At 45.4% G+C, this 13,775-nt stretch overlaps 1 protein-coding gene across 3 annotated transcripts in view; it reads right to left on the minus strand.

Annotated features, from left to right (window-relative positions):
* The window catches only part of UBE3B (ubiquitin protein ligase E3B), a 2,019,282-nt gene that overhangs the window by 1,457,149 nt on the left and 548,358 nt on the right, over positions 1-13,775 (minus strand). For all 3 annotated transcript variants that reach the window (XM_069619417.1, XM_069619418.1, XM_069619419.1), the window contains exon 9: positions 5,900-5,982. In XM_069619417.1, coding sequence (XP_069475518.1) covers positions 5,900-5,982 — 83 coding nt within the window. The remainder of the gene's footprint in view (positions 1-5,899; positions 5,983-13,775) is intronic.

Below are 13,775 nucleotides of genomic sequence, written 5' to 3' on the forward strand. Positions count from 1 at the left end.
CGCTTAACTATAGATGGCATTCCAATAAATTCCTGAAGAAGGGAGGGAAAAAGACAGAATATTTGAAGATACACCACTCTAAGATTTAGGAACACTTTTAGCAAGGCAGAAGAGCAAAAGTCACTTGTGAGCCAAAGTCCATAGGCTCGGCCCACTCTTAGAGAGAGAAGAGCACAAATGCGCCCAAGATCACACAGTTACACTAGGCTTTGAAAGTCTTGCAGAGAGTTCGAAAAGAGTTTAGAAAGGCTCAGGAAAGTTTAGCCAGGGTGTCCCAGGCTAACCCAGGTTCGAAAGCCGGGGGCTAAATCTACCCCGTACAGTCGGTGGCAAGGGAAGCCAGGCGGAACACGGTACCTTAAGTGGGAAGGATCCTCCAGCGGTGGCAGTTGTTCCTGGCAGCGGTTGCAAGTCTCGGCGTCGTCCAGAGGAAGAGAAGATCTCAACTTGGAGGAAAGATGAAGGTCGTTGCACTGCCAGGGAAGAAACCAGCCGCAGAGTTTTCCGGTTAAAGGTATTACCCTTTATTTTGCGGTCGTGGTAAAACGTGGTATTCCGGTTGCCGGGGTGCCTGGCACAGGCAAGGCGGCCACGAGATGCGTCGGGAAGGCAAAAAGACGGTGAAACTGGTTATCCCCATCATTGAAAGGAAGAAGACTCTCCGGCGGGAGATCTCCTCTGTCGTTGGGAAAAGTGGTGAGACGGTTCAGCAAGGCTCCACCGGTGGTGTCGTCGTAGCAGGTCGACTCAGCTTCTCCCTCGTCGGATTCTTAGATCCTGTGGCGACTTCTGAAGTTCCAGTCCCCAAAGCCCTGCTTTTATGCAGAAAACCCCCATTCACTCAGCCTAGCTGTCACTCAAAAATGGTAAGTGGTGAGCGGCCGGCTCACCACTTGGGCCAATCAGGACGGAGTGCGACTTGAGTTGCGCCTAGGCAACTCAGTCCAGGGTGCCTAAATCCCCCTCCACCCCTCCTAAGTACCCCAGACAAAGTGGCACCACTTTGGAGGGCTTCTGTGGAGAAGCCCGCCAAAAAAGTGGAACAAAGGGCTCGACTTGGGTTGGAGTCACAGAAGAGAACACAAACGCCATTTTAGAACCGAGTTTTGGCAAAAAATACCAACCGGAGAATTAATAATAAATAAATAAACCGGCGGTATGTTCGAGGCTATCGTAATTAAATAAATAAAGATAGTAGCCTCGAACAATGGGAAAATCCCATGGAGAAATATTCGCGGTTGAATATAAAAAGTAGTATCCACTGCCACCAGCCAAAACTCGATCAGGGGGAATGGAGATGTGCCCCCTCGACTAACAGACCCCGGGGCAATCGAATTGCCCCAGCCAGTACGTCCACAATATAATGGTTTGTACTGGTTCTGTTCAGAATTCAAGACTAGTAAAGTCAATGGTGACTTTACATGCCCTGGGAGACAGTAGTCAGTCCCAGGGTATGGAGTCTATACTGGGGGGGTCACTGACACCCCTGTGTTACTGCACCGTGGGTGCTGTGTAACACACATCACAAAAACACATGAAGCCCTATGGAGTAAAAGACCCCATAGCCCATTAAACACATCTAGATTCAAAGGAACACACTCAAATCATGTCCAAGAGTGAGGGTAAAAAGAGTCTCACTCTTGGCAGGAGAAAAAAATAACCCCAAAAATCCAGCAAAGCTGCTGGGGGACTCACTAGGTTAGGAAATTCAGCCTAAACAGAGAATTCTCCCTAACATCCTGTAAGGCAAAAAACCTTTACGCGATCATCGACTCAACTCTCTCCTTCTCTCCACACATCACAGACATTGCCAAGAAGGCCCACTTCCAGCTGCACCTCCTAAGAGGTATGCTACCTTTTCTCACCTGCCCCCAGAAGCTCAATGTCTCCAGAGCTCTGGTTCTCTCCTGGGTGGACTTCTTCAAGAGCATCTTCCTAACTCTACTCTTCGCCCTCCAGAACAGGACTGCAAGACTTATCCTTGGCCTCAAAGCCCAGGGACCGCATCTCTCCAGCACTGAAATATCTCCATTGGCTATCTGTGGCCACAAGGATGAAGTTCAAGACCCTCTGCATCATCCACAAGGCTTTCTGGGGCTGTGGTCCTCTTTATATTCAACACTCTCTTCCTAAATATCTCCCTTCTAGAGCCCTCCGCTCAGCTACCTCAAACTCTCTGCAGGTCAGAGCTTCTTCAAACAGAGAGTTGGGAGTAGATCTCTCTCCTCTGCAGGCACCTCCCTCTGGAATGGCCTCCCTGCCCCTCTCAGACTTGAGCCGGATCACCCCAAGTTCCAGAATCTGCTCAAGACCTTCCTCTTCTCTTCCTCCTTCTCTCTCCTTCTCCCCTGCTAATCTATCTGTCTGCTTGCTGCGACTGGTGGCGTGATTGCCCTCAGAGTCACACAGGGTATCACAACATTCCCCCCATGCCCCTGTGACCAGTCACACTGCACTGCCTTCTGGCCTACCCAGCACTACGGTCTGAGACTGCACCAGTGTAGGACTGCTGTCCTCGCACTTACTCAGAGCCCTGCAGCCCTGAATGCACTTCCCCTGTACGCTTTCCCTGCCTTTCTCCCCTTACCCTCTCCCCTGCACTTCTCGTTGCACTTGCATGATCTGAATGTCACAAGGCCTAGTAAAATTGTGAGTCTTGTCATCCCTCTGTCTCCCCTCCTTGTCTTGTGGCACCTAGAAACACTTGTGTAAAGGCGCGTTATAAATACCAACTAATGTCATATCATTCTGTACATTTGTGCAATAGCATGGAGGCCCTTCAAAACATCTACATTCTGCACTCTGTGCTGAGCCAGACTATCATTTTAAATAGCAGCTACTTCTGCTTATTTTTCTTCCTATCCCTTATATAGCTCAGGAAGAAAGTAACCTTCATGGCCACAATGTCAGACTAGCTTAGAAATCGTTTTTTTCTGACAGATTTTGATCAGCCTGTGTAGCTCATTTGTTAACTGTGTGTTGAAGACACAGATTTAGATGCGCTGATACTACTAATGACGTGTCTGTTATCTTGTATAGTCAAATGGTAAATATGGCAGGAAAATCAATCCACCATGGTATCAGGGCTTATCCTTGTACTTTGCTGAGACGGTATTACCCAAATTGTTAGTTTACAATTGTTCGAATGAACAATTGACCGAATTTAAAGGGGTTCTGGGCGAGTTTGGGTTGGGTGGGGGGTTGCGGGGGAGGGGTATTGCCCCCACACATATGTTACAATTGAACTTCACAATTCGGTCAATTGTGAAAAGTTCAATTGTCATTCGAACAGTTGTAATACGAACAATTCGTATACAACCGCTGAGGCATGTATGTGAAATCTATCTATTGTAGCAGCCGGTAAACCCCTAATCTTGTCTTCATTACACATTTTCTAGAAACATTATTGTCCTCAAACTGACTCCAGATTCAAAGCAACGTTTGAAAGGAAAGCTGTGCTACAGAACCTTCTTGTCCATGGCATAGTGTGTCAATCCATCCTTCTCCATTCAGCACTATTTGGCACTCAAAAGTTTGGCTTTATGGAATACTAGCGGTACCACCTGGCGTTGCACGGGTATGCACGTGGGGGTGTGCTATAGCCTTGTGTATGTTTTGTGTCCTAACTTCCTATTTTACAAAAAGAAAAAAAAAATAATAAATTTAAAAAAAAAAAAAAAAAAAAAAAAAAAAAAAAATCGCTAAATTGCCAATCTCCCAAAATCGCCTATATGGTTGGCACAGGGCCGGACCCAGCTCTCCCCCTGCGCAGGGCGCAGGGTGGGGTTGGTCAAATGTCACCATCGCCAGTACACCCCAGACTGGTATGCCGACCTCGGCCCAAAACATCAGCCCACCAACTGTTGTGGGGCTAAAGACAACTATTGCAAAATCTCCCGAAATTGGCCATAATGATAGCACAGGGCCAGATCCCGCTCCATCCCTGTGCTGGTCGAATGGGTGGGGTTGGTCAAATTTCAATATCGCCAGTACACCCCAGACTGGTATCCAGACCTTGGGCCAAAATGTCAGCCCATCAACTGTTATAGGGCCGGAGCCAACTCCGAACATACAGAGTTTCCAATATATATATATATATATATATATATATATATATATATATATATATATATATATATATATATATATATATATATATATATATATATATATATATATATATATATATATATATATATGAATAGATGTAGCACAGAAGAACATGTGAAATTCCCAGTATCAATAGTTTTCCACGATATTAGTACATCACCTTGTGCCTGTGCTTCAAGCTGAACTTTGATTTACAGCCCAGAATTGGAAGGTCTGACATTCCGGGGTGTTTGTACCATGTGTCGTGACCCAGGGATCTAAAACCTGTGGCTCTCCAGAGGATTTTGCAGTCCCCATGATCCCCTATACGGTGCATGGCTGATTGGAGTAGTAGCCCAAAACATCTGGAGAGCCTAAGGATCATTGAGTAGGCTAACATCTCTCTGAAAAAGATAGTTTTGTCAAGCATACAAGTTGTTGAGCAGTTGCATGTCCAACAAAAAATTATGCAACAAGCTAAAAAACTGCTGTAATGTCATTGCAACCATTGTGTTTGAAACCAGTCGTCCAAAAAATATAAAGTATAAACACTCACTATGGTACGTGGCTACATAGTCTGAAAAAGAAACAATTTGTGGCATTTTACTAGCACGGATCCCAAATTGAGGGGGAAATAGAGTAAAGGACACCCGCACGTCAGCACGCGAGGATTCCTTTACTCATAAATGAAAAAAAATATTACTGGAGGGAGTGGAGCTCCAGGCGACGGTTGAAACCCTTCAAGAGGGTTCGCAGGTGCTCTACACCACGCCATTAACCACCGTAGCCCAAACCTCTAGGAAGCAGGGGAGTGCCCAATGGTTGCAGCCCTCCTGGGCTGTTTATAATTGAAGAAGCCACCCCCAAAACATGGGGCCCATTTAGATTCTCTGGACCACGCCTGGCAGACGTGGCCTAGGTTGTGTAGTGTTAAGGGGGGCTCCCCACACCGCAAATGATGGCTGGGCTGCATCTTGCATGCGCAGCCCAGCCCATATAAGACTTTGAGCCCCCCTACCCACCTCTGCTACTGCAGTCTACATGCAAGGATCAGAGACAATGTGTGAAGAAAGAAGAACATAAAGAAAGAAGAGCATTGAGAGAGCAGCAGCAGAGACCTTGAGACAGCCCTGGTCAGGTTGTCGTGGAAGTAAGGTTGTATATATAACGTTTTTTTCTGCAGTGCACTGTATGGACCCTGGATATATTTTTTTACAGACTCATATTTGTTGGTTTACACAAACAACTGCTTAGGACTAGTTAAAGTTGCATATATTATCTCGTGTTTTTCTCCCTTTGTATAAAATATCTCAAAACCCTGCTGGTGTACCGGAAAAGGAAAAGTGAACGTATAAAAAATAAAAAGAACTGTACACCAGCATTCCTTTGTCCGCCTTTCCTTTTGTGTGCCAGTTACTATAACCATGTGTTTTTCCCTCTGGGATATTTTGGGATACTGCCCTAACCTGATTTTTCCCACCATTCACCACGTACACTGCAAGGCTCACCCAAGTGATGTTGAACCCAGGAGAGCAAGGTTTGGGGACAGGTAAGAGGCAGGTTAAGTTGTAAGTTAAAGTATAAGATAAATATTGCGTGCCCTTCTACGCTTGTCTCTCAATAAGGTGTTTAAGACGATCACCCTGCTACAGTACCCTTATTATAGACATAATGGTGTCCAGCAGAAGCTTTTGTTTGAGTATTAACCATATACCTGCTTATCAGAGAAGTGTACTTCTATATTAGCATATAAATGCATATAAATGTTCACAAATATTACAAATAATATTACAAATAATGAGATCCTTACCGTAAAGCTAGAGAAAAGACTGCTGTTAAAGTGCCTTTAGATAGAGAAGGTCTTGATCTGGCCAAACCATTTGTTAACAAAATCTGAAAAATAGTGCAATTAGTATGCAATAATTATTAGTAGAATTATATGCTACTTAATTTTAAGAAGCAAAAACCACTCCACAGAGTTATTATTACATTTATGTTGCATACAGGCAAGACCAAGCTGAAAACTAGCAAACTTCGTAAAAAGGCTGTAGTTTACTCTCAGGAATATTCATAGTTACATGTAAGTAAAATCAGGTTTCTGGATTAAGAGCAAGAATAGAGCACCCACCAGACATCCAGTCGCCAAGCTCTCAGGATCAACTGACACTCAGGTCACAGATATACCTCCGACATGCCCAGGGTTCCATGCATCATCCCATTTGTGACATCATTCATTCCCAGTCACCCATGTATGCATTCACTCAGGATACAACAGGTCACCTTCTCCTACACACAGAGGTTTACGCCCACACAGGCATAAAGACATGAATTCCAAGTGGGAAACATGCATACACCATTTGTACACCACACAAAGTAGGGCTAACACACTGTCCAGTGCGGGGAGAGACATGGAAGAACCCCTGCACAAAAGCATTTCTTCCACATATACTGAAAAAAGATATGAATGTTTCCACACTTGGATGAGCCATAGAGAGTGTTAAGGAGAATTCCCCTCAGCCTTAGAGACCCCCAGCTCTTTTGCTGGATATACACATTTTTAATTTTAACCATGGAGGGATTGAGACCTTAACCATGGAGGGATTGAGACCTTTTTCTCACTCACTCATGTGTTTTGACCTGATTTGGATTTTATGTTTTCACTGTTTTTTGGAGTCTGACAAACTCCATTGGCATCTGCTTTTTGTATGGTGACACACAGCACATTCAGTGCATTGTCACAGAGAAATCCCTTTAGATTTCTTATAAGGTTTAACTACCTTTTTTGTGTGAACTAAAGTTCCCAAGAATAGTAAAGTGAAGTGAAAATGACTTTCTTACTTACCTTTTCTCCTTGTAGGTCCAGCACACCACATCTCATGTGGAGTGCTGGGGGTTACATATTAGCCCCTTATTCTACACTCATGTAACATTTTTATGTTACCCTCACTGCTTTAAATGGCTGGTGGCAGTGGTTTAATGTTTCCTACCATTGTGCTTTTCTACCGCATGCTGAACCCATGTCAAAATGGCCCCAGTCTTCGTTTTTCACCACTTTCTGTTTGTGAGGTCTTTCTTGGGTTTTACTCTGTGCGTTGCGACAGTGTTCAGCCCTTTGTTTGTCTTGCCTTTGGCAGGCCTCAGCCCTGAAGCCCGTCCCTGGCTCCAGTGTGTCTGGAAGGACAGGGTGTGACGGAGAGTCCCGAAACTCCCTTGTCCTTTGTCTCTAGAAATGCCTGAATGCAACCAGTCCTGATTGGCTGGCTGGCTGGCCTTTTAGGACAGCCACCCTGCTGTGTGATTGACAGCATAGGCAGTGCATGAATGGGAGAAACCTGCTTAAAAGTCAAGGGTTTTGGGACTAGAAGCAGAGTCGACCACTGGGAGAAACACCTGACGAAGAAACCGTGAACGAAGCTTGCTGCATCCTCCTGGACCTTTGAATTGCCCGGTGAAGACCTGCTGCTGTGCTGGGCTCTTTCACCTCGACAGAGAAGCTCAGGACAGAACAACTTCTCCTCTTGGGTTAGTGCGACCAACTAACCCCGAGACGAACTCCACTGCACCATCACCCCGACTTGCTGTGCCTCTCCGTTGCTTCGGAAGCCCAATGCCAGGGGTCGATCATCTGTAGTTGAGTGAAACATCTGAAGCGGTAACGAATCTGGCTAGAAGCTCCAGGAGTCTCCTAAGGACCCTCCAGAAGCAGGACGACCAGATCCCAAGTCCCCTCACCAGAGTGCAGGACCAGAGGAGTGAAGGAAGCCCAACCGGTATCCGAGACGTGCAACAGTGCAGTTTGCTAAGCGCTAAACCACAAAGTGCAGCTGAACCGAAAAGAGGCCATAGCTACCGACAACCTCCCAAGTACAGCTGCAGGAGCCCTCCAGACGTCCCCCCTCTTGTCCCCACGACTGAGGCTCAGGAACAAGGGTCTGCAATGCTGTGGCAAGACAGAATCCAACTGGACCACTCTTCTTCAAACCAGTGGTACTGTTTAGGCTTGGGGTACATATCTCATTGCCTTGTAGCTGTGCTTTCCTCAGTTGGGAATTGCAGTGGCTTACCTTTGAGAGTTGATTCCAACTCTCTTTTCACAGGCTTAACAGCTTGTGACCCTACAATTGATTTTTTCTACAAACTCTCTTAACTTTGTGCAAGACTTTGATTTAAGAAGTGCCTCAGATCCATAGACTGTATTCCAATTGACTCTGGCTGTTCTGGCTCCCTGGAGACTCTACTGGCCCATTGACTTTGATAATGTTTGTCCCTCATAGGTGTTAGCTTGTTGTAGACTGTTAGTGCTGGGAAAGACTTATCTAGATTTCATTGGAAGAGTTAGTTGTCCTCACATATACTGAGAAACTGTTTAACATTTTTCCTTCCCTAACCTTTCCTTTCTGCAACCTACTGTCCTTATAATTGAATTCACCTCAGAGTGTAGGAATTGTGTAAAAAGCATAGCCAAAGATTATCCATTAACTTGTTTTGATTCTGAAAAACTTTTAAAGTATATTTACTTTTGTAGGGACAACTGAACCTAACTGTGTGGGGTGCTGGGGTTTCAAGGTCTTGGTCAAGTGTGGTTAAGAGGGGAATGCCTTGCGGCTGACTGTTTTGAATACAATTTGATTTTGAAAAGAAATGACAAAATTAAGTATATTTACATTGTTACATGAATTGCCTTTTTAAAGAATGCTTATTTAAAAATGGATGTTAATTAAATAAATAACTTATAAGAGAAACCTTGGTTTCTTGTATTTACGGATTTCATTTGTACAGCTCTACAATGCACATTTACCCCTCTTGAGATAGGCCTGGCTGCTCAGTCACACTCCCAACTTGTGTAGTACAGACCTATACCAAAAGTGGGTTACCTAATACCAAGCAGATAAGTGTTGTGTAGTCTCACACAGTGTGACTGCATCAATTCCTACCTAACACTGGTGGCAGGTGGTGGGATTGGCGTAGAGTGGTTACATTGACTATTTTTTTTAATTGTGCCCAACTAAACCAGCCACAAGGCTAAGCTCCACCAGAAAGTTAAGCAATTGTAACATGCCAAATATGGATAACATTTAATGAGTCAGCCCTGACGTACCTGACAGTAGAACAACTGAAAGATGTGTGTACAACTAGGGGTCTGACTCTGAAAGAAAAAAAATGTGAATTGATTGTAAGGTTGTTAAATCACCAAAGCTTGGGTAGTAGGCATGTAACAAACACCTACTAACCAAGATAATGTGGAAGACAATGATGGGGATGCTAGTTTAGAGTCAAACTCCAATCTGCAAGAGGAGTAAGAGGAGGGAGAGGAGTCTCCAGAAGGGAGCCACCTTCTTGCACAGCCTGCCCCTGCACCGCAGTCACTTCCCATTTTGACCTCACAAGGTCTAAATCTAAACCCATAATATATTTCACTTGAGAGACTAAGATTAGAGTTGGAGTTCAAGAAACTGGATGTGCAATCTGAAAACAAATATCGAGGAGGTGAAACTAAGAGAAAGAGAAATGCAGAATGAAATGGAAATGAGAAACATGTCCCTTGATTCTGCTTGCCTTTCAGGGTCTTCTAGGTCTACTATTCCCAAGAGGCCTCGCCTGCCTAATGAAGCAGTGGGTATGTATGAACCTAAACTTGATGTGTTGGATTGGTTGAGCATGTTTGAATACACCTATAGTCTGCAAGGAATAAGTGGGAATGAATAGATTCCATGGCTCATGTCTAGATTACCCCTGAATGGCTGTGATGCTGTTATGGAGTTGGGCGCCAGTGGTAGAAAGGATGAGGCAGTTAAGCTGGCATTAATAGCCAGATTTGGCAAGACTCCTTCCCAGTACCCAAAGAGGTTTAGGACCCTCAAAAAGATTGATGGGACCTCTTGAGCTACCTGGGTATGTGCATGTTTGAAAAACTTAGATGGTTGGGTTAAGGGGTACAGAGTACACACCTTTGAAGGAATGAGAAATCTTTTTTTGCTTCAATCTATTTTTGATGCCTGCTCACCTCAACTGAGACAGCACTTGGCGGACTCGAAGGAAATTGATCCTAAAAAGGTAGCACAAGCTGCTGACTTGTGGGTAGCCAACATGGCCATGCATAAAGACTCTGGGGCAACTCACAAGAAGGAAGAGGGAAAACAGCACAAGAAAGAGGGTAAAGAGAATTATAATTCTCACCATCCAAATGAGGGCCACAAACATACAAGGGTAAATTCCATGGGAAACCTGGTTAGTCTAGTGAACCCTCTGGTGCCAAACCATAGCGAGGGCAACAGAAACCCCCATTCCAGAGAACATTGGGAAATGTTTTGTATGTGGGTCTGTAGATCATGTGAAAGGGGATCCCATATTTAAGGGTAAACCTTCAGTGGTCCACACTGCCTCCTTTACCTTCATCCCTGAGGGAGAAGCACAAATGGCAAGTGCACACTTTCAACTACTGGCTGAAGACCCCATTGGAGTTCAAGCAAGTGTATCTTTAGTGTCCCTGGGTCTGTGGGTACAACATAATGTGGATGTTTATAACACCATTCCAGATAACACCAAAGAATATTATAAGGACAGTGTGCTTGTACATGGTCAGGAGACCGCTGCCACCAGAGACTCTGTGGCAAGCATTACAGTGGTTGATGAACGTTTTTTCAAACCTGAAGATGTAGCGGAGGCACCCAAAGGTCCCACTAAACTTGCAGGAGGCCCTATCCAAATGGTTCCAATTCTGCCAGCTCTCATCCAGTGCAATAACATGACTGTTAGAATCCCTGTTAGTGTACAGAATGAATTGCAAGGGAGAGTCCTGTTGGGAAATGACTTGAACACTCTTGGAGTAGTGTCTAGTACCACCAGGCCTCCCAGCAAAAAGAAGCAGGAGCAAACAAAATTGATCAAAGAAGCAACCTTAAGAGACTCTCAGTTTGAGGATAAGGAGGTTTTCAATACCTCCAGTCCACAAGAAAGTCACCCTTCAACTTCCAAGAAAAGAAAAGAGACTTAAGGAGAAATCCAAGATCTCTGGGAAAAAGAAAGGTCTGAAACCTAAACCTGAACATAGGACAAGGACATCCTTGAGAGGACTGTCCCAGATCACCCCAGTGACCCCTTCCCCAGCTGATGCTGAGTGGGATGACCAACCAAATTCTGTGGAATCAGCTACTGGTGACACAGAACTGGAAGAAAACCTTCCCTGCATTGGAGATCTGGATTCTAGAGACCATCCTGAGCTGCAGACCTTACTTGCAGAACGTGGACCCTCTAGGGCAGACTTTAGCAGAGGACAAACAGTGTCCCTATCTCGAAGGTCTACACCAACAGACAGCTTCCCAGCTGGAAGGGCAAGAACCAGGGAAGCATAGGTTTTACTGGAAGGATGGCCTCCTCTACAGTGAACCTACTGAATCTACCTCAGGGGACTACATGAGACTGGTAGAATCCCACGTGGTGAGACAAAAGTTCTTACTGTTAGCACATGAGATTCCTCTGGCTGGTCACTTGAGTTTCAAAACGACCGTGGCCAGGCTATCTCTGTACTTCTACTGTCCCAGGATGGGGGCTGGTATAGATACATTCTGTATGAGCTGCCACAATTATCAGACTTCTGGCAAGAGTGGATCCAAGTATGGGGTACCTTTGGTGCCCCTCCCTGTGGTGGGAGTCCCTTTTGAGAGGGTGGGGATTGACATTGTTGATCCCCTAGACCCTCCAACTTACTCAGGCAACTGATTTATATTGGTTGTGGTAGACCATGCTACCAGGTATACTTAGGCTATACCTATGAGAACTGTTACTGTTCAGGCAGTGGCTAAGGCCCTCCTTGGTATTTTTACCAGGGGAGATTTTCCTAAGGAAGTCATCTCTGACAGGGGATCAACCTTTATGTCCCGCTACATGCAGACCATGTGGAAGAACTGTGGCGTGACTTACAAGTTCTCAACAGCCTACCATCCCCAAACCAATGGATTGGTGGAGAGGTTTACCCGTACTATGAAGAGCATTAACGGTGCTTTAGAGGAACCCCTTCTTCTGCCATGCCTTCTCTTTGCTTATAGAGAAGTCCCTCAACCAGGGGTTGGGTTTAGCCCCTTTGAACTTCTTTATGGGCACCCAGTCAGAGGCCCTTTGGCCCTGATCAAGGAAGGGATGCAGAGTGCTCCTTCCCTACAGCCAGCGAGAGTCACTGACTATGTGCTGGGCCTCAGAAAGAGGATGGCACTGATGATGACAGAAGACGGAAGCTTCAGAAAACCTGAAAGCAGGTCAGGCTCTGGTCAATCACTGGCATGACCAGAAGGCCAACATGGTGGAGTTTACTCCAGACCAGCTTGTATTGGTTATGTTACGGTACTTACAAGGCAGAGGGCCTTAAAGGAAAAGTGTATTGGACCCTTCAAGATTGTAGGCACGCTTGGAGAGGTCAATTATTTAGTGGACCTGGTGTTAGGGAGAATTCTCCTTTCTGATCTAATTTCCTTTAACCTAGGAGACCCCCAGCTTTTTTTTCTGGACTTTAGGATTTTTGATTTCTGCCCTGGAGTGAGACTTTTTCTCACGCTCTCAGGTATTTTGATCTGATTTGGACTCTTGTGTTTCTTTGTTTTTGGAGTTTGACAAACTCCGTAGGAATCTACCTTTTGTATTGTCACACACAGCACCTTCAGTGCAGTGTCACAGAGAAGTCCTTTAGATTTCTCATGAGATTTAAATACCTTCTCTTTGGTGAACTACTATTCCCAAGAGTAGTAAAGTGAAATTGACTTTACTTACCTTTTTCCTATGTAGGTCCAGCACACCCATCTTATGTGGAGTGCTGGGGCGTTACTTAAGATCCCCTTTTTCTACTTAGTCATGTGACATTTTTTATATTACACTCCCTACTTTCAATGGCTGGTGGTAGTGGTTTAATGTTCCTACCATTGTGCATTTTTTACCACAGGTTGAATCCTCAGCTGCAAGATAGCACCCATGGGTGACAATTGTGTCAAAATGGCCCTGGTAGTCTTTTTACGCCATTTCTTGTTAGCAGGTCTTTCTTGGGTTTTACTCATCGCACCAAACCAGGTTTAACCCTTTTGTTAATTTTGCCTTTGGCGGGCTTCAGTACTGAAACCCACCGTCGGCTCCAGTGTGTCTGGCAGGGCAGGAAGCAAGGGAGGTGCCCGAAACTCCCTGTGCTTAGTCTCTTTGGTTACCTGAATGCACCCAATGCTGATTGGCCGGCTGGCTGTCCTTCCAGGAACGCCACCCTGCTGTGTGAGTGACAGCTAGGCTGTGCATGAAAGGGAGAAACCTGCATAAAAGGCGAGGCTTCTTCAACTGAAGGCAGAGTTGACCACTGGACGAAACATCCGACAAAGGAATCGTGAAGAGAAGCTTGCTACATCCTCCTGGGCCGTTGAACTACCCGGTGAAGCCCTGCTGCTGTGCTGAAGCGCCAATTCTGAATCGACTAGAAAAGCCTGGAACGGGCGACTTATTACTTTGGGTTAGTGGGACCAAATAACCCCAAGACGAACTTTGCTGGAGGACCTTCCCCAACTGGCTGTAATTCCTTGCTGCTGCTGGAACCGAGTGCCAGGGGTCGAGAACTCCGTAGTCGAGTGCATCGTCTATAAACCGGAGCTCCAGGAAGATCCCGAGGACGCTCCCGAAGCAGGACAACCCAAGCTCGAGTCACCTCACTGGAGTGCTGG

The sequence above is a fragment of the Ambystoma mexicanum genome, chromosome 10 (assembly GCF_040938575.1).
Source record: "Ambystoma mexicanum isolate Mex_15411 chromosome 10, UKY_AmexF1_1, whole genome shotgun sequence".
Taxonomy (NCBI): domain Eukaryota; kingdom Metazoa; phylum Chordata; class Amphibia; order Caudata; family Ambystomatidae; genus Ambystoma; species Ambystoma mexicanum.